The sequence below is a fragment of the Mus caroli genome, unplaced genomic scaffold (genome assembly GCF_978045245.1).
Source record: "Mus caroli unplaced genomic scaffold, Mus_caroli_1 scaffold_9, whole genome shotgun sequence".
Taxonomy (NCBI): domain Eukaryota; kingdom Metazoa; phylum Chordata; class Mammalia; order Rodentia; family Muridae; genus Mus; species Mus caroli.
Genome location: NW_028227264.1, coordinates 98548896 through 98570458, shown reverse-complemented (window position 1 = coordinate 98570458; position 21563 = coordinate 98548896). Strand labels below are relative to the sequence as shown.

Below are 21563 nucleotides of genomic sequence, written 5' to 3'. Positions count from 1 at the left end.
TTGCTTCCTTTGCATCTTTTGACCATACTTTTTATAGACACCAAGTGGATAATTTTTTAATGTTAAAATTAATCGCTTCCCTGGTTTTAGGAATGAGTCCCTTTAAAATGGGAGCATTTCCATAAGAAGATACAAGGCAGATTTGCTTTAGGTATTAAATGTTGACTAGCTAATCTGCAAATGAGCAAAATGCTTTGTTTTTTTATCCTTACTTATGGAAGAATGAAGAGTTAATTTTAACACAACCTTTAAAAGCGTCTCTACTAAAATGTTGGTTTTAAGAAGAATGGTGAGATTTTTGTGTCACGAAGCAGAAGATTCACAACGGCCTGTCAAGAAAGGGAGCTGCAGCTACCACTGCTGTTGGGGAAACGCCAGACTACAGGATGGCACTCATTGTTGAGGCTGTGGGAGGTGAAAGACAGGAGGGGGAGCCTGAGAGAGTTGACACACCACCTTTCCTTTCCTTCACTGTATCAACCACATCCCAGTCTGATCTTATCCATCCGGACAAACACAGATACAGAAAGAATCCTCTAACCGTGCACAGACACGGTGGTGGAGCTCGGAATGCCAACAGATCATCCACAGAGCTCACCTTCTCTCAGTTTATTTAAGAACAGTGAAAGTGGAGAGGTACCAAGACACTCCCTCCAATTTGTCAGATTAGACCTTAATTCAAAACTTTCTAAATTTTTAAATTTTTTCTACTTTTTTTTTAATCTAGTAGGATCCCATTTATGAAAGGCAAGAAAGAAATCAGGAAAGGACGGCATTACTAGAAGAGAAGGCTCTTGTTTTCAGTGCTTCCGTTCATCTCAATGTTGAGCCAAGAATAAAGCCAGAGATATCTGACTGCATCACTAGGACAAGAAACAAACATGTAGATCCGAAGTCATCACTGTTGAATGTACCAAAAGAAGATTCCAGAGAATTTTCTCACTAATAATGTAACATGGCCACACTTCAAGGCTTCAGAAAGCCTTAAGACAAGTCAACCAAAACTTTCCTCGGAGCACTCTCAACTCTGAGACGGATCACCAGAACGAAGACAAGAGAAGACTACAGTAAAAAAGGGAACACCAGAGTCTGGTAAGTCTGGGTCATTTGTTTAGACTCCTGCTTCAGTGACCTCACAGTAAGGAGGAAGAAGGCCAAATGCTTGTCTGCTCCATGTTGCTCTCCACTTTCTAAGAAATGGGTATACATTTTTAAAAAGTCTTCCCTAATGGAGATTTCCATTGATCACACAACTTACGTCTGATCACCTTAACAATATTACCATGATAATCACAATTTTATCTTTTATTAGCTACAATGTTTTATGTTAATATTGAAAAGAAAAGCCACACAGTTAAAGAGAGCACCAAGAAAAGCAAGTAGCTTTAAGGGTCCCTGTGACTTTTCTAAACATCACGTACAGCTAAGCACATGCTTACACCATACAAGGGGGAAGTTGCTAGAGAACTAGAAGACATAAGATGCAGGTCCCATCCTGAAATCTTGTTTTACTTTTCATCTTGGAGGGAGCAGCAGTACCATTTGTTGGAATAACCGACAAGGTTGTTTTGAAGAAAAAAGCAGAAGGCATTAACTCTGCAAATAAAACATTACAGGGTAAAGTTCACTAAGTAGGGGGGGAAGACAAGTTACAAATGTGAACGCTAGACGTGTCAAGCCCATTTGGAACACAAACTTGAATTAGAGATTTAATTAGAGATTTAATAGTCTTGGTATTGTGAAGCAAAGGGTTTTGTGAGTTGTAACTTGCTATCAAGCAACTCCAGACAGCAGACACTCTTCTACACAGCAGACACTCTTCTACACAGCAGACACTCTTCTACACAGCAGACACTCTTCTACACAGCAGACAGACACTCTTCTACACACTGGGGCCAGTTCTACACCCAGCAAGTGTAAATTATGCCCGAAAGAGACAAACAGATATGTTTAAGATTAAAAGATACCTGGAATTCAGGGAAAATGATTTTTCAGAAGCCTCCAGAATTCTGAGTAGACTACATCAGCCTTTCTAACAAACTACCACCTGAATGAGTCTGACCAACGATGAGGAAGAGTCAGTCATGAGAAGGCCAGAGGGAGGCGCTTTCAACAGCACAGACGCAAAAGCCAGAGATCAACAAAGGGCTACAAGATTTAGGAACCAGAAGCAAAGCAATGTGGCTCAGGTCCAGTGATCAAGGAGCAAAGAAAGAAGAATGGGTCCCCCCCCCCAAAAAAAGGCAAGATTGTGGGGGGACATAAAAGATGATCATTATTCACTTTAACTGTGATGGAAACTACCTGGCAGTTTTAAAGGAGGGAAGTGATAACTAATGTGCAATTTAGAAAGGTCATTCATATGGCTCTGTTGGAGTGCTCCAGGGGAAAGACCCGGTCAAGAGGCTGCTGTGCTGTGCAGAGAGACAGAAGTGCTTGATTCTGGATTTTAGATGGAGAGGCAGAGAGAGGAGTAACTGGATCTGCCAGGTACCCTGGAAGGAGATCAGACAAATGTGAGGAATGAAGGATGTAGGATGAAAGGAAGAGAGAAAAAGAAAGAATGGTATCTAGACTTAACTTTTAACTTTTTTTTTTTTTTTTTTTGGTACAAGGACTTGAGTGGGGGTGGTTTACTGGAATGTTTGAAGCTGGTGGGTTTAACTGAAAATCACGGCTGACACGTGTGCACTCGAGTGGGCGGATGGGCGGCAGCTGTTTACTAAGATAGGGCAGGGCAGGCTTTGGGAACCACAGGGCTGGTGGAAGGGGAACAGGGAATTAAGAGTTCTGTTTTGTAGACCTGAGCAAACAAGGGGCAGTATCTAGTAAGCTGAATGGCAGTCATATTCAGAATTCTCTGCAAAGTCTGAGGCGGAGGGCTAGCAACAGGCAAGGATTCTAGGCTGGAGACACCAGGCAGATGAGAGCATCCTTAGAGAGCAGGCAGGAAGGCTAACATGAAGGATGTGCTACGACAGAACCCAGGACAGAAGGAAGCAGGCTCACAGAGTACTACAGATGCTTCCATAAGAAAGGGGTTTAAAAGATGATACTGCTGACTCCAGGAAATGCTGGGGGAGTGGGAGAGGGCTAAGCAAGACACAGGCAGAAAACGATCCATTTTTCCTTCACTAAACAAAAGATGATGAGCTTGAGGAGAACCCTCCAGCATGTGTGGTCTGGTTAGAAAGGATTGAGGAGACAATGGCAAGGAGTGAGGAGAACCCTCCCCCTCCCTCCCTCCCCCTAGAAGTGTAATACAGTGGGGAGAAATAAATTAGTAAAGGTGAGCTAGAGAGGGCATTGCTTGTTTTCTCAAAGATGGGTGGCAGATTTCAAAGCAGGTTACCTACCAAAGGAAATGAAGAGAACAGAGAGATGACAGGATGATACATGACTTGTGGATTATTATTAGAGGAAGACCTGTGAAGAGGCAAGGGCACGGAATCCACGTGAGGGTGTCAGTGTGGCGGACATCGGGAAGATGCTGCCACTGCTGAGCAGAGTATGGGGAGCAAGGAAACCACCTGGTCCTGGGTTTGAAATAAGAGAAGTAGCAAATTATTACAGATAACGTATTAAGGACTGTCAAGAGAATTCTGCGGAGTCCTGTGGGCTTGGCTGCTTAGGGCACACGGGCAACCAGCCAAGGTCAAGCACAGTTAGCTCCATGAAGAGAACAGACAACCACAATGCATAGAAGGCTCCAAATGTATCCCCTTTCTATGTCTGCATCCACCAAGGTGGGGAGAAAAAGGTAGCCGGAAACTGATCAGTTGAACAGGTAAGACAGAGTAACAGCACCATCTTATACTGGAGCAGAGAGAATCAAAACCAATTATATCAAGTCCCCATGACTCTTGTAAGGAATATCGACGGCTGCATCTCAATTGTTGCTTCTAACTTAGGAGAGGAGGAGGAGGAGGAGGAGGAGGAGGTGGAGGAGGAGGAGGTGGTGGTGGTGGTTGTTTACTGGAGTGTTTGATGCAGGTAGATTTAGCTGAGAATCAAGAATAATCTATTCCACATACAACTAGGAACTGTGTGACTATGGATGTATATGTGTGTACATGCCTGTGTGTCGGTGGGGGTGGGTGGGTATAACAGTTAAGGTGACTTCCCTATATAGGAGAGAAGGACACAGACTGAAGAGTTTATGGCAATGTGTTTATGTGCATCCTTCTTCACTGTTTCAGCTTTGAAGGAGAAGGTGATCCCTCACTGACGCTCCAACTTTCAATCCTTCCATCTAAAGTCAGACTTAAATATGTGTTCCCATATCCCACGTGCCAGGCACTGTGGGAAGGTACAGAGCACACAGGATGGGTCGGGCAGGATGCTTTTCCCTGGTTCTTGACCTTAAACGACTCAGAGTTTGGTAGGGATGACTAATAATCAGACACACCCAGTGTATTACATATTAGATGGCAGTGGAGGGGACACTAAGAAAGTATACACAAAAACGGACTCCAAACTCACAGGGCTGTGATGGGTGAAGAAATTCCAATATACTCATTTTTGGTATCTCAATCTTGATACTCTCCTTATATAGTGTTGTAGGTGGAGGTAAAATGTGCTAGAGACTAAAAAGACAAGAAACAAGAGCTAACAATGTGACATACCATTTTTAAGAAAAATGAAAGATTCTCTGCCTCAAACATTAAGAACCAAAGATAGGAAAAAGGATCAACTTAGAACCAGATCACAAGGAGAGTTCTAGGTCTACTGGAGAAGTCTAAGCTTCATTTCAAAAGCAATGCTAACCAATAGGTGGCTTTAAGATCAGAAACAGGACAGGCAGAGACACCAATTATTACCCCAGCTCAATTTTTGGAAGATAAGACAGTGGATCCTACCCACAGGGCACAATGAAAGAGACACCATGGGTAAAAAGAATGAAGAATTCCCAAGGCTTAACGACTACACCAGAATGGGTTTAAAAAATTCACATAGAAATCAAAGCCATTCAAGTTTCTCACGTGGCAGCCACACGGGTGACGGCTTCAGCAGCAAGGTTTGCAGAGGTTCAGGAGCGGAGTTGTAGGAAAAGCATGAGGGACTGGGGCTTCACCCTCCAGGTGGAGGAGAATCCTAGCAGGAACTGTTCATCTGGGAACTAGGAGCACCCAGGTGGTGGCCTGTGACGTCATCATCAATGGGCTTTTGGATGGCACTGCCCAGAAGGGTGTACCAACCACCAGAAACCCGCAGACCAGGAAGGGACAGGGGAGGAGGAGAACATGCAGAAGCAAGGAGACCTCCAGGAATATGTTCAGAAGACAGAAAGGGAGTAGTTTGAAAGGGAATTCAATCTACTGTTACCTAACCATGAAACTTAGAAGCACAATAGAAAGCCAATGACATGTTACTTCAGGTTCAAGTATGACTTTTAAAGTTATATGCTTGCTACGGAGTTGGACAACTGATTAACACAGCTTAAAAAAAAAAAAATCTATAAGCAATGAAAACAAGTGACCAGAGCAGGTATCAAAATAGCATTCAATGCTCTACTACAGTGGCAAGCAACCCTTTTCTCGGACCAGGCTGTGCGGGAGCGACATGGAACTCAGAAGCACAAGACCGTACATGCTAACACACCACAGCCATGCAAACACTGGTGCTAATCTGCAAAACCGAGCCCAAACCACAGGGCATGAGAGCATTTTTTTCCAGCCCCTAAGTCACTAATGATTTATCCCTAAGGAAAGGTCGATTTTCTCTAAACGTTAAACTGTATCACTACATGGAGACAAGGTCAAAGTACACAGGTGCCAGAGACTTACTTCTAGGGAGAGCAAATATCAGCTGTCACTTAAAACATGGAAACTAGGCAACCAATGACAACAGCTACTAAGCCTCTCCTGCTCCCATCATGCACCGCCACTGTTCCTAAAGACATCTTTAGCTTCCCCTGTTGGTTTTTATTTCAGCCCCTCTTTTGCCTCATTTTGATAAACATCACTTAGAAAGCTCCACTTCACCTGACTTCTTCCCTCTGTGGTGCACGAAGCCATGCCCGGTAACTCAGCATCTGTCTTTAATTTGTATTAATTCACTTTTATACCTTGTGTGGTGTAGTATTACAACATAACAAATATGATACTGGAACTAGAGGCATGCATCCAGAAGCCTGCAGCCGAGTCTTCTCTGCCACCCAGCACAAAGCACAAGAAAGATAACGGGGGTAAGGTAGAAAAGACCCCGGAAGCCACCGTGAAAATTAGTGGACCGAGAAATGGGATTTAGAGCAGGAATAATAGACTCGATAGAGGAAAGTAAAACACGAGAGAAGAACAGTTTAAAAGAATTCTAGGTGTTAGGATGTTATAAACAGATTATTTTAGCACGAAGCTCTGAGGAACGTGAGATACATGCTTGGTCTAAAAGATACCGCTAAAATATGACATTCCAAGTCTCACCTTCATTTTACCCTGAACTTTTAATTTCAATCCCCTCTCAGGAATTATGACAGCTAATCAGAAAGATGGAAAAATTTCATCTGGCCCAAACACGTTCTATTGGTCTACAAATACTATTTGTTGTATTCCTGAGAACGGGCTCAAATCATACCTTTTTAGACACCACGTGGTAAGCTGGTGGAGAAAATGGGGAAGCAAGAAACCCAGCTTCCTGGATGGAAGGGCATGCTTCTAACGGCCTCAGTGTGAGGAGAACTCCACAGCCTGGCCACTGAATGCCTCCCAAAGGGGCCCTTCCCTGGGATTCCCAGCCATGTACTCTTGCTAATAGTTACTGCTTCCTTCCAGCCCCAAGCCAATGGGCCAAGTGATCATGATAAAAATCCTTTCAGCATTGATTATTTCAGGTATTTTGTTACTGACAGAAAGTTGACACACAAGACCATTTACCCACCATTTAACTCCAAAAATAAGTCTGTTTTTCCACTGAGGGGAAAAATTAAGAGACAAGAACAAAGCAGCTCTCTCTCAGTATCTCAGCCCTTCTGTAAGGTATACGGACTGAACTTTTACAAAAAAAGCAGTCCCTTGTGCCAGTTAAAAGCATTTTCTCAGATACCACAGCTGAAGTGTCGCTTTGGGCAAGCTGTTTAACCTTCTTTTTGCCTATAAAATAGGATAAAGGAGTTTTAAGGATAAAATGGACTTACATTTGTAAGGAAGTACTAATAGCCAATCTAGCACAAAAAAGTTATGTAATGTAAGTGCTAATGTCTTTGTTGTTGCTATTCCTAAGAAAAATCTTGAGCTGCTCCTTCAGACATGACAAGTCTAAGGAAGGCACCTCTAGCATGAGTTTTCTTCTCCACTCATTTTTCTCTTAAGCCTAATACACTACCACAGTGTATTTAACTTAGACACTATACATTTAACAAGGTGAACTGTCCTGCTCCTCTGAGAATAAAGTACAGATCTTTGTTTTATTCATGGATATATGCCCAGGGCCTAAAAAGTACCTGTCACAGAGCAGACACTTTCTAATATTATACTTGAGCAATTTTAAGGCACATATATATTGCAGTAAAATTTCTGAGTGCCAGATGTAACTTAATTTTTTTCATTTTTTATTAGATATTTTCTTCATTTACATTTCAAATGCTATTCCGAAAGTCCCCTATCCTCCCCTCTCCCGCTTCCTGGCCCTGGCATTTCCCTGTACTGGGGCATATGATTTCGCAATACCAAGGGTCTCTCTTCCCATTGATGGCCGACTAGGCCATCTTCTGCTACATATGCAACTAGAGACACAGTTTTGTGGGGTACTGGTTAGTTCATATTGTTGATCCTCTTATAGGGTTGCCAACCCCTTTAGCTCCTTGGGTACTTTCTCTAGCTTCTTCTTTAGGGGCCCTGTGTTCCATTTTATACTCAGAATTTCCTCCAACAATTGCCAATACCCTTCCATCTCAGGGAGATATATGGAATCTATGGAACATGCAAAGCACCAAGTCAGATCAAAGGCCATGTCGGGGAGTGACTCATAAACAAATGCACTGAAGGGACAAGGGATACCTTTAGTTTCAGCAATAAAACCCATGTAGTGTGAAAACCACTTCAGTTCTCACACCCCCTGAATACAGATTACTCTAACAAAAAGGCATGTATTTACAGTCTAGACACACCTTTTTGTTTGTGTGTAGGGGCCACACAAACCCAGCTGCTTATTTGATCCTGATTCACCTGGTTGATCAGTGACATAATGTTAAGATCTTGGAGTGAAATATTCCTAATAAGTGAAAGCTATGAAGAGTCATTGGGAAATATTTCTATGAAGTTTCCTGCCATTTTGGTTATATTCCAGTAACTATAAACACAAATATGCTTACAATAGAATGTTTTGGAATCTTTTAAAAGAGTATTTCAAGATGAAAAATTATTTGTATATAAACTATCACGATCAATTTATACACATTTTAGGAAACATTAATTCTCAGTGTCATGAAGAGGGAAAAACAGTGTGTAATTTCACTTACTGCCTCAAAGCACACACAATAAAGGGAAAATAACTGTTAAATCAGTTCTCCAGAGACCATTCATGGCTTCTACCATGTTGTCAAGAGTAAATAATCTCTTCTTCCCAGAATTTCTAGAAGCAAAATTTCCAATTAATTCATTAACTAATTAAAAAACAATGAAACATAATACTCAAAATAATAAAGGAATCTGTACTACAAATTAACGAGAAATCACACTTGCAAAAGATGACAAGACGGTAGGAGAGGTCTATCCAACAATTAGAAAACAAAGACTCTAGTCACTCATAGCAACAAAATACAGAAATATGGCTGGGTGAAGGGCAGTCAGTCAGTCATATATCTGAAACTAAAGTTCAATACACACCTTCTGCAGTGCTGAACATCCAACCTATGGATTATGTATATTAGGTAAGTGCTCTGCTAATGGGCTACAACCCCAACCAATCAATATTTCTTTTATGAATAAATATATGTGACAAGGAGGGTTCTTTAATGTTAATAATTCTTATTAATTTGGTGATCATGAAGCAATCACCAATTGGGGTTTAGATGAAATACAATACACATGAGTAAAGAAAACTAAAAGAGCACATTAAGGTATACATCTAGCATGTCAAAAAGTAGGGTAATCTCAAAGCACATTTGCATAATGAACAAGCCTCAAGCTTTACCATATTACTGAGGTATAACAAAGTCTACGATGTTAGTAGTTCTGACTTGAAAAGATGCAAATAAATCTTGAGCTGTCACCCAGTGAGATGACGTCACTTTATTTAAGACACGGGTGAGCAGGGACTCTGGGTTCCTCAGCACTGTGTCATCAGAGAACCCAAAGGGCCCACCTGTCAGAGTGAGCAGCGAGCAAGTTCACATATGACGACACAAATACTTTCAAAGAACTCTGCTGGTCTGATTGGAAATTCCTGAATAATTCTGGAAATCATCTTTTGCTGTTATGTTACGTAAAGTACTGCCACCAGCAGTAATGTTATGAAAATGTAGAGAAAACAGCTTAATAATAATTATAATAATGAAACCGTTGTATCCTTAGGTTTATGAACAGTAAGACTAACTCTGTCAGATCATTTCAAAGGTCAGATGCACAGGAAAGTCCATGCTATAAATGAGATTCCATGAAGCTAAAGCCTTTTCCAGGACGGGAAATTCGACATAATCTGACCACATAGATGTTTACTAAGTGAGAGACTGAGTGCCATCTATCTAAAAATTTGCATTCAGATCTCAGTTGACTGATTATTAAAAGTTTAGATTAGGTCCCATGAGCAAAAACAACTTTGACGGCTACTGGAAGTGAGAACTATTTTAAGATACGGGCAAAACGAAGGCTAGTGAGCAGTTTATTTCCACTGAATCCCCTGGGGGGCACCACTCTCAGTTCTATCCTCTACACCTCCAGCGAAGGGCAATCTTGTTATTGTAATCTGGAACACTAATGTAGACAAAAGGACAAAATAGTTCAGCTTGCCACTCTGCAAAGTGTAAGTTAACCGATTCAAACCGCAGCAAGCTGACAACTTACTACTAAAGTCATGGCGTGATCAAGCAACAGCCAAGACAGTATCAACATGTTTCCACCTGAGCTGGATAAACACTCCTCCCAGCTGCAGTGGCCAATCAACACAAGACTTACCTTCATTGGGAGATGTTTTCAACTTGGTGCAAATGCCATAGACATCTCCATAGCTCTCCTGTATTTTCCGTAATGCATCCGTGGATCTGAGCTCCATGAGAGCTCGCAGCTCTGTAAGCGTAATTCCAAAGTCTCCATCATGGTTAGCTTCTTTCAAAGAGTTCTTCACACCGCTATACGCAACTGAGTTGTTGGCCATGTCGCCCATCACAAGGATAATTTATTAGGAGGAAAATGTTTCCCAGAAGAATGAAATTTTCACTTGATGTGTATTTCCAAGCTGAAAATCTTTTAAATATGAAAATCTTCCTTAAACCACACACTCATTGTAGGACTCTGAAGAGCAGTATCAGCAGCAACAATTCCCAGAGAAGTATCTTGACCACTGGCCCATGACTTGTTTCTTCCTCTCAGTCTCGAGATGTATACATCTGTAAGAAGAAAAGATTTCGGTGTTAATAGTTCATTCTCAAGAGTGTTTGTTACCCATGCATGCAAGCATGCTTTTTAAATGCTACCAGGTAGCTAGACGAAGTACACTAGTTACAAATATTTATGAACTATGGTTTTGGATCATAGTATAATAATAATAATAATAATAATAATAATAATAATAAGCATAGTTTATTTAGTCACGAGAACTTAGTATCAAATGAAAGTGAACATTGTTAATGAACTTCTTGTATGTGTGTGTATGTGTGTGTGTGTGTGTGTGTGTGTGGTGTATTACTAAGTTACCGCCCAAGTGCTTAGCTCCAACTTTGCTAATTACCTTAAACCTATCCTCTTATTTAACTGTTAAAATTAAATAATACTATCTCTTACTCTATCCAGAACACTAAGGCCTACTAATTGTATGGCCTCCACCAAGTTTTCCCACTTACTAGTTTACAATGGACATTTCTGTTGGTCATAAAGCAGTCAAACACATGATCTATACAAGCAAATCAATATTAAACAGAAACTGTTGTGGATTTTGGTTGTCACCTCAACAGCCTTTCCCTAGTGCTTACGAAATTTGAACTGAGTTCCACAGAAAACCATTGGCCCCATGTTCTTCCTACTTCAGAAGTAGCAATGAGACCGGAACAGACTGTCAAGGAGACTTCTGCTCTGCCTCTGTGTGACCTACCAGCTTGTTGCCTCTTAGTGTGTTTAAGTCTGTGAGAAACACGGAGAGCTACTATGATCACTGCGCACTACAAGCTCCAACAGGGAAGGCCAGGCCCAGCAGGATGGATGATGGACAGGTGAGTGCATGCAGGATGAACATGAGCCTCCCTCGGCCTCCCTATTTAAGGCCCTGGCTTAAACAATGAGTAAAGTCTGTCCTGTCCTTGCTTTTTCCAACCACTTATCAAGAAATTGATTTTAGAAGTTGAGTTTGCTATACTGGATGGGTCCAGAGCTTTGTTCGAGTCCATGATTATAGTCAATTCCATTACATCAAGGAAACAGCTTGAGAAAAGGCTGTTGAGGAGAAACACAGAGCAGCCAGTCTCGTAAGTAGACTCCCTAGTTCAGCCCTGACCTACTAGTTACCCCTCAGCTACCTTCTCCTTCCAGGTCATCCATTGGCTCCCGCTGCTGTCTCCTTCTTTACTCCTTCATTCCCTTAGGCCAGTGGCTGACAAAAATGCCAAGGGCAACATCAAAAAATGCTGTATTTGTTAGCCTTAAAGTGATAGTCATGTAAGAGACAAACTAATTTTGGTTTCAAATAAAATACGGAATAGAAACCAGATCGTCTATTTTGATCCTCTTTGTTCTTCAAAGACATTTCACCCTCCATTTTAAAGGCTTAAGAAAAAAAAATTTAAGTGGAGGCTGATACGTCAGAAAGGTGATGTCATAAAGAAGACACACAACTCTATTTAGGACGCTTAGCCTATAAAATATATCCCAAAATAAATGACACTTCTAACTAAACCACTGTTCATAGTCTGAGGTTTTATGGAAATACAAAAGCTGTAGCCTGACACGGGGCAAGAATAGCTATAATCTTCAAATGGGGAAATCTGGGTGAATTCTTCCCACACATAAGCATTCCTAGGAATGGGCAGGCACAGGAGAACACAAAGCATGACTGTGAAGTCCACCTGCTCAGTAAGCTAAGAGACAGTGCTGTTAATAACACAATCTCAATTCCTTCCTTCACAAGGTAGACTGACTTAAAGAGACCGCAGAGGAAGCTCTGTGGAAGTTACCTAGATTCAATAAAGGCCAATAGTGATAACTCCAGATTGTAAGAATCATTTACACAAACTACAAGAAATAAAAGAGAAGCGCTAAGTGATTTATGAAATGAAATATAGTCATATAAAACATTCTATGAAATGATTTTAATCCATATACCAACATAAGATTCCTATAGCCAAAACCATGTGCTGTTATTACTAAGAACATCAGCAACAAGACTGTCTTCTAAACGGGCGTCCCAACTCTTGGATGATTCTAAACGTATGCTGGTGAGCTGAAGATGTGAGACGTGTGCTTATTCAGTGTATAAAAGTTTAAAGCTGGGTAACTGGAAAACATGTTAGATAATGGATCAGGATCCAAACAGACAGATGGCAATGAGGCGAAATTTAATTGGCACACATGTATGATCATCTTATATTTAATTCCAAAACATAACTTTACAAATATATATAAAAATGTGTCAGCATATATGAAAGGCAAAGGCCAAATTTATCAAAGCTAAATATGTGTTAACTTGATATTACTTGGCATTATCAAGTTAATAGTAAGGTGTCAACCTTAATCACAAAAATCACCAATTTTCTGGAATAATATTACATTTTGTAAAATTAATTTAAGCATAATTTAACAACAAGCACAAGCCCTCACTTTGTTAAGTAAGAGTTATGAAGGAGTCATATAATTTAAGGGATATGGGAGTTAAAGTTCAATTTCCCATTTTACAGATGCTGAAGCCAAACACTTCTTGATCACCACACAGTAAACACTGAATTAGTAAAACAAAAGGAAACGGCTAAGCCTGAAGTCAGGGTACATGTCCTAACAATGTGCTGATGTCTACCTGCCATCCAGTGAAATAGCTGTCACTACACTGTACACTTAGCCATTAGATAGATCAAGGGACTCAAAAATAGTTTGGGACTACAGCTTTTACAAATTCTCACAAAAGAACATGTGAAGAGAATTCCGTCTTAACTCCCCTTCTCTCTCAGCATGTGTGGAATATGCATGCACATGTGTGTATCCGCATAAAATCAATTCCATTTCCTTTATACCCCGACAGGCAGTTAAGAGACGGATCACTGACCTCTGGAACTGTTTCTCTCTGTGACCAGCATTTTATCCATAGCTGCTTTGTAACTTAGAGAACCAGCCTGCTCTGTCAGTCTTCTTCAATTACATTCAAGTTAGTGTGGACAACCTGAACCCCAGCCCCTGAGAGCTGTGGTTCTCAACGTTCCTAATGCTGCGAGTCTTTAATACAGTTCCTCGGGTTGTGGTGATCCCCAGCCAGAAAATGATTTCCATTGCTATTTTATAGCTGTAATTTCGCTACTATTATGCATCAAAATATAAAGATCTGGGTTTTCTGATGGTCTCCAGTGACTCCTGCGAAAGGTTCATTCAACACCCAATAGGGTCTTGACTCAGAGGTTCAGAACTTCTGCTGCCTTAAAGGTCCCTTGAGGGGCGGGTAGATAATTACTACACCTTAGACCAGACCAACTGCCTACTCCACTTAAAAATCACGAAAAGGAAAGAAATGCTCTATGCCGTCTTGTGTCTCAGCAAGAAAACTTCACACTACTTCCATAGCTACTTCTGCGGGAGGGCAAAACACTCCCACCAGATTCCTGCCCTAAAAACCCGAAATCTTTCAACAGCCGAGATATCTCTTCTTAAGAAGTGGTAGTACCTTACTGCCAACTATTAGATATAATTCTAACAGTGGCAAGAGCATGTGGTCTGACACTATAGTTTCTCTTCAGAGAGAGCACATAATTTAAAATCACGAATGGTGGGAGCTTCCTTTACAAATTACAGCGCATCCAAATTATTTCATTAAATCAATTAGAAATTGGGTTAAGAATTAGGAAGCCAAGGGAAAAATCAAATTTAATATGACTCAGAACTTCTGCTTTATGTTTTTCAAAGAACTCTAAAAGAACATAAAGTCTACATAGCTTAGTTAGAAGTTAATTCCTATTAAATGCATGTTCTCTCCCTCTCTCTCCCCATCTCTCTGTGTCTCTTTCTCTGTCTCTCTCTGTCTCTCTCTCTACATACACACACACACACACACACACACACACACACACACACAGTCCAAGCAGGATCTCATTTACACAGATCTGATACAACAGAAAACAAGCACTGTTCACAATGCCTGATTAATCAATCTCCAAAGATCCCTGCCTACCATCCTCACTCCCTCCGTAATTTACTTATCTCCTAGAAGACTATTCCAGGCAGAGATCGGGTACTGTAAAAGTAGTCGCAGCTGCGCCAAGCAGTAAGCCCAGCATGAATGCTTCGGCAAATGTCTGAGGGTAGGCGGGGGCGGATTCTTAGAACAGAAGAGGACCTAACCTGCTCTCTCAGCACAGCTGTTTTCTCAAATCTGTAACGATTTGAGAAAATCACCTCTCTATGTCTTTCCCAGTGACCTGTGACCCCAGGATAGGATCTGTCCTATTGATTTTTAACTCTCATCTGTGTCTGGGATACAGTGAGGGCTCAATGTTTATTGAGTGAAAATGCTTTTAGTTTGTGCCTTGAGCTGTAATCTATTTGAAAAGGCAGCTCTGCATAAAGTAATGGCAATTCAATAACAGAACAACAAAAAAAACCTTACCACATGTTTAAAATATATGCTAATTTCTGAGAAGGTTAGCATTTGAGGAGTCTTTGAGCCATCTTGGTATAAAGATGGGTCGTTTTATTTCCCTCTGAATCCTTTTAGACAGTAGAAAGTGAAAAGTACTTCAGGCTGTGCTTGGTGGCACATGCCTTTAATCCCAGCAATGGGGGAGAGGAATTAGGATCTCTGGGAGTTCAAGGCTAGACTGGTCTACACAGTGAGTGGCCAGCTTCAAAAAAATATGTGCATGGGTGTATATACATCCATCCATACATACATACATACATACATTTTCAGAGAGTCTCAAATGAATTATACACTACTGACAACCGTTTTGAACAATGGTCCTAGATCACTGAGAGCAGGCCAAGCAACAATTCTGAGCTTTAGTATTTCATAAAGCTTGGAAGATATAGCATGCTTATTGGAGGAATAAACTGTTAAAGTTAACCGTAACAAATAGAAATATATCAGATCAGTACAGGAGTTAACTTAGCAAGGGCTCCTAAGCAACAATGGTATAAAACTCCCAATCCCCAAACCCACAAGTAGCCACAATCCCTTGAAACGCACTGTTCCGATTTTCTTCCCTCTCTCTCCCTGATCAACTCCCTCCATTCCAGCTTCTCCTATGCAGGAGAAACTACTTTCTCGATGACCGGTGATTCCCATGATCCTGAACCTGAAGATCACACAGTCCTTGTTTGACTTCCTGGCAACCTTTGCTACTCTCTGCCACTGCCCCACTCTTGAAGTTTCTGCTGTTTTAATCCCTCCACCGCTGGACTCTCCTTTCCACCACAGGGTTGTCTCTCTCTGGCTGCATGTTTTCACTTTCCACACCCTGCTCTGCTCCCTGAACAACTGTCAGGGAAGCCAGTGGGGCAGGGTTGGGTGACAGTAACTGTTTTCATCTGGTCTTAGTCACAGAAAATGAGATTGGCTTTTAGATAATAAAAATCTACTTGCAAGTGCAAGTGTAAGAATTTTGTTTTTCTCTTATTTCAGAATTTCACAATTTCACGATTAAAGCACACACAGCAGTCGGGCTCGGAGAAAGTATGAAAAAGCGCTTCTCTATCTTCCCTCAACACAACTCTTATTCCCAGTAACTTTTCATCTATAAAAGCGTATGCCAGCCTCAAATGAAGCAGAGGCATAGACTGGCCATCCGACCACATCTCTGGGCTTTTGATAACTTCCATTTCCAGCACATACTAAGACTACAAGTTCACAACAACACAGCACTTAGTGTATACAATAAAGATTTCAATGTCAATGAACTAAAGCACAGATATCTTAATGATAACTAGAGATCTGTTTGCTTTACGATCAGGTAAGTTGGTAGAATCTTATCCAGTGGACTAGTGTGACACCCACATCTATGAGGAGACTGGCCTAATCTCGCAAGGATGTACCTACAGAATCAACAAACCACAACCTCTCGATTTAACAAACATGATAAATTTTAACGTTATTGGTACTATGTACTGCAGATCTGTACTTCTCAATCCCACTGTCTACTTAATTGGTAATGTTTGTAGGGCTCTTAAAATGGGCCCTGCTGGGCTCCACCTCAGAAAAGTCTTCAATTGATGCAGCACACAGTAGGAAAACATATTTCTAAATTCTGGGATGCTAGGGATATTGATCCTGCTGTCACTCTTGTGAGTCACTATTTTATGAGACTCTGACCTGAACTTTGACTCATGAACTGTTGGATGTCCATTTTGACCCAAAAGTTCCTAGACAAAATAGGCAAATTACTCATTCGTAATTTGCATGAATAACTAACTCAAAGCAGATTATTTTCTAAAAATATTTTGTGAGCTGGTACTCTGAACTGTTTTGGTTTTAATACCAAATACACTGATATTTTTCTACTTAAGTCTCATATTTCACAAATACTGTGAATAATTTTCTACTTTCAAACTAAAAAAGTTTAAACACCTTAAGGCATTGATTTTAACAAATTTAACAAAATGCTTGAATTACATAGCTACCTTCTATTCATACCTCTAAGATAAACTACACTTTTTCCCCCCCAATTCTGTTGATCTACTTAGGCATCTTTCATTTTTCTGTTGATCTACTTAGGCATCTTTCATTTTTACAGCAAGATTCTTGGTTGCAAAGGTTTTTGCTGAGGGGGGTGCTTTTGAAAAGCTCCAAAATAAAGTTAATTTTATATAATCCTGTGCAATTTACCAAATATAAGAACATACTATACCTCCGGTTAAATATGAGAACCAAATGTTCTATCATTTTCTAGTCTCTCTGGTGCTGAAATTTTCAGCTTCAGTCAAGGAAGAGATTTCTAATTTAAAACAGTGTTTTTCCCTTCTGTTCAGGAGCTAAGAGGCACCATGAACACTTGAATGTCACGCCAGCTGCTCCGCCGGCCTACTCAGTGCTCAAGAGCTTCTAGCCTGTCAATTCACAAGAGCCTACACGTTCATGCTTAGGGAAACAGGATGCTCATTATGTCACCCAACAGCCTCACAAAAATAAAGCCGGCAGTCCTGAGGGAGGCTAACTCTTTTCTGCAAACTGACATGAGCTTTTCTGTTTCACTAATTGAAAACTCTGTAATTTCAAAGATTTGCCCCAGCACTTGAAAACTGAGCACCAAGCCGAGAGGATGAAGCCCTTGCCCGCGTCTTCCTTTCTACTGCATTTATGGAGTCTGGCTGTAGATGGTCTTTTGCAATCTCTAGCTATAGGTGCTGAAGAGGAGCTTGGGGGGGGGGGGGAAATCAATACTTCCTTTCATGCTAGTTCAAGTAATGTGACTGGAAAATAAACTACATTTTAAAAAGATATTAGCAGCATTGGATTTATGGTTAACTCAATAAAGTGCAGAGAGTCTGGGCATCAGAACTGTGGCGCACTCCATCACATCACCAATGGTCCTCTAAGCTCTTCCCAAATTCCCAATCTTTCTCCTTTTACTCCCCCACCCCCACCAATTGCTGGCCTTCCTTTGTTCTGACCGTAACTAAAGGCTAGTGCCACCCAATAGGGTCATCACCTGGAATTACTCTATTTTCAGATTTCCTCTCTGGCACAACTTCTCTGATTAGTTTACCAAATCTTGTCACATGTTCTGACTTCTAAGGCCACCAGACTCCTTAGCAATACTAGCTTCCCTCAAAAGCTAACTTCCCTGTGTCTTTATGAATGACTTTCTCTGATCTTCCTACTAAGCCCATCTGGTTAATTACTGACCCCTTGAAGACACAAGCCATCTGGATTAAAAAAAAAAAAAAGACATCTTTAACTAATTGAGGACCTGGGTGGTAAAAAAGAGAGAGAGGGAGAGGGAGAGGGAGAGGGAGAGGGAGAGGGAGAGGGAGAGGGAGAGGGAGAGGGAGAGGGAGAGAAAGAGAGAGAGGGAGGAGAAAAGGACTCAGTATGCCTCTCTAGGTATCCTGCAACTTGGTATATATGCTGGCTGGGCTTGAACTTGATGTTATCCAGTTTCTGTCTCGGGCTTGCTTGCACCAACCCTACCCACTGAAAAACAAACTAAAACACTTCTTAAGGCTAGACATAGTGACACATGCCTTTAATTCCGGTGTTCAGGAAACAGGGGAAACAGAGGTAGGCCAACTGTCCTGAGTTCTGGTCTACATAACAGGTTCTAGGCCAGCCAGGGCTGGATGAGACCTTGTCTCAAACCAAACCAAAGAAAACCAAACCACAAAGCCAAACCAAACCAAAAATAAAAATAAAAAATAAAAACCTCTGCGCCCCCCCAAAGAATCAAGTTTTAGTTCATTAATAACTTACATGAGTCACTGTAATATACAACTGACTGACATCTCATCTTCCCAGAATATTCCTAGTCTGATTTCACGACTTTCTTACGTGATCTGCACTCCTGGAGTAAGCCTGTTTCCTTAATTGCCACTGCAGGACAGCATCTCAATGCCTTTCAGTTAGGTCTCTCACTTGGCTTGCCGATATTCACATACATTCTACCCCATAAAAGACCATGTCTTTCTTTTCCCTTGAGAAGCATCCCTCTCCTGGATTTTCTTAACCCAGGAGCTATCCAGTTTCATGTCCTTCTACCACACCTACTAGAAACATCTGTCCTCAATGCAACTTCATCCCTGATTCTCTCCTTGAGGTTGGCAACTGGATCCATCCCTGAGCACACACTACTGAGATGAGATTACAGTGATTAATGATCTCAAGTTGCTTTCCAGGCCCCACCGTTCTCTATGCAGCTGTCTTGTTACCCAGCATTCCTCTCTTCTATTCACTGTATCACTTAGTTCTCATACACCTCGAACCAAATTCACTGGCCTTTTAAATCTTTACAGCATCCTCAATGAGGGCATCACTGCATGTATTTGCCGGACTCTCTTGGCAACTCATAGAACAACATGGCCTCCATCTGCTACCTTGCTTTCTTGCTCCAGGTTACATTACAGCTGCGGACCCACATCATCATTTAAATATTCTGCAGTACTTCAAGTGAAATCACCAATATTATACTTAACCCTGTCTCATCTAAACCATTTCTTCCTAAAGTTTCTATCAGTCCCAAAGACATCTGAAAGAAAAAACAAAAAACAAAAAACAACCCATGTCCATGGCTCTGTCCAATAGTCACATACATTCTACCCTATGAAAGACTCTCTCTTTCTCTTCCTTTAAGAAGCATCCCTCTCCTGGATTTTCTTAACCCACAAGCTTATCCAGTTTCATCTCCTTCTACCACACCTACTAGAAACCTCTGTCCTCAATGCAACTTGAGGACTGTTCACAGTCTACAAAGGAAAAAGACAAGTGTACAAGCAAGGACAAACAAACACGACCCAAGGACTCACAAAGGAAATGGCGAACAAACAACTAAGTATTAACAAGTGTGGGACTTCAAGAACGATTTCCGGCTTCACTGTCTAGAATAGCCCTCACCAGAACCAGGAGTACAGGGTGGTTAAGATGAAAACAGTCATGACACTCTGATGCCATCGGGAGCATGACAACAAGGAGGTGGCACAAGAACAGCTGGTCGTGTGATAAAAGCATTATTTCTATCTCCAAAGAGTTTTACAGAAACGAATCTTCTCTCCTAAAGTACAACCTGCACCTCCATGACAGAATGCTAAAATAACAGCAGCAGAAGTCACATAAAGGAGAAGGTAAGGGCTGGGAGATAGCTCAATAGTTAAGAGCTGTAGCAGGTGTTCCAGGGGACCAGGGTTCAGTTCCTAAAATGCACACAGGCCACCTGAAACTGCCTGCAACTCTGGTCCCAGGGGATCTTAGAGCCTTTGGTCTGCAAGCATGTGCACACTCCCCCTGCCCCCAGCCCCCACACACATTTACAGTAACATAAAGAAAATAACTGAAACTGAAGGTCACTATAGAGCCAATGAGGAAACAAGTAATCTTCTAATTTGTTGACTCTTTCTTTCTGCTATTAATAAAGACAAGTGAAATCACTTTATAAGACTAAAGATATTTGTGCCATCTTTTGAGAAGACCAGAAACAAGTTTAATTTCCCTTCTTAGCATTACTGAACGTGAAGTGCATGAATGAGGAAGAGGAAGAGTTCTTGGAGGACAGTGATGGAAACTGGGAAGCCTCTATCTAGCTCATGAGTCCCAGAGATCTCCAACAGACCCACGCGCTAGCAAAGGGCCCCAACTGCCACACTGGTGCATGCACCCTTGTGAAAGATGACCTATTCCTTTTCCACTAATGGGCTTCTTCTCTGCATTACCCCCTTCCTCTGGCCTGAAAGCATGGGAACAATCCACTGATGTGTTCCCATGGTCTTTCAAGGCCTCTGTCCTATGCAGACTGCATCCTTCCTTGTTAAACCCCAAGGATGCCTGAAGTCAGGAGAGTCATTCATTTCTGCATCTCCTAGTGACCACTCCAGCAACAGCCCTTTGTCCATAAAAACTGCTCAACACAGGGTAATTAAACTGAACTGGAGCACACGTGGCCACACCAATAAAGACAGCATGGTTCTTTAGGAAGGAAGGCTCATTCAGGGGCTAGCAAGGCAGACTGTGTTTCACAGAAGCCAGGGTTCCTTCATCACAAGGCCACGTGACCCACCAGTTAATCAGAACAGGAATGATGGTTAGTCCACAGCATCACATAGCCCATGTCACATTTTCTTGAACTAGCAGAGTGACCTTGACAAATACTGTCTCACCATCCTAATTTTTAAAACTTGAGCAAATTGTTCATTTTAACTGTCTGACTTAGCTTGCTGTTAGAGCCAGCACTGATACAGATCGAGCACTCAGAGAACTCAAGCTATTGTGATGATTTTGACGAGCAACAATTTTTTTTTTTTTTTTTTTTTTTTGAGACAGGGTTTCTCTGTGTAGCCTTGGCTGTCCTGGAACTCACTTTGTAGACCAGGCTGGCCTCGAACTCAGAAATCCGCCTGCCTCTGCCTCCCGAGTGCTGGGATTAAAGACGTGCGCCACCACGCCCGGCTGCAACAAAATATTTTAACTAGATTCCTACTATATACTTAATATTAACACTGTATCGTGGAGGGTGCATAGTATACATTTATTAAACAGACAAATGTGCTAATTTTGGTATTTGAAGGTATGTGACGTCTTTTCAT

General features: G+C 41.4%; 1 protein-coding gene across 5 annotated transcripts in view; it reads right to left on the bottom strand.

Annotated features, from left to right (window-relative positions):
* Atp2b1 (ATPase plasma membrane Ca2+ transporting 1) overlaps window positions 1–21563 on the bottom strand; it is a 106162-nt gene that overhangs the window by 45848 nt on the left and 38751 nt on the right. For all 5 annotated transcript variants that reach the window (XM_029482166.2, XM_085843116.1, XM_085843117.1 and 2 more), the window contains exon 2: window positions 10110–10540. In XM_029482166.2, coding sequence (XP_029338026.1) covers window positions 10110–10317 — 208 coding nt within the window. In that variant the 5' untranslated portion in view covers window positions 10318–10540. The remainder of the gene's footprint in view (window positions 1–10109; window positions 10541–21563) is intronic.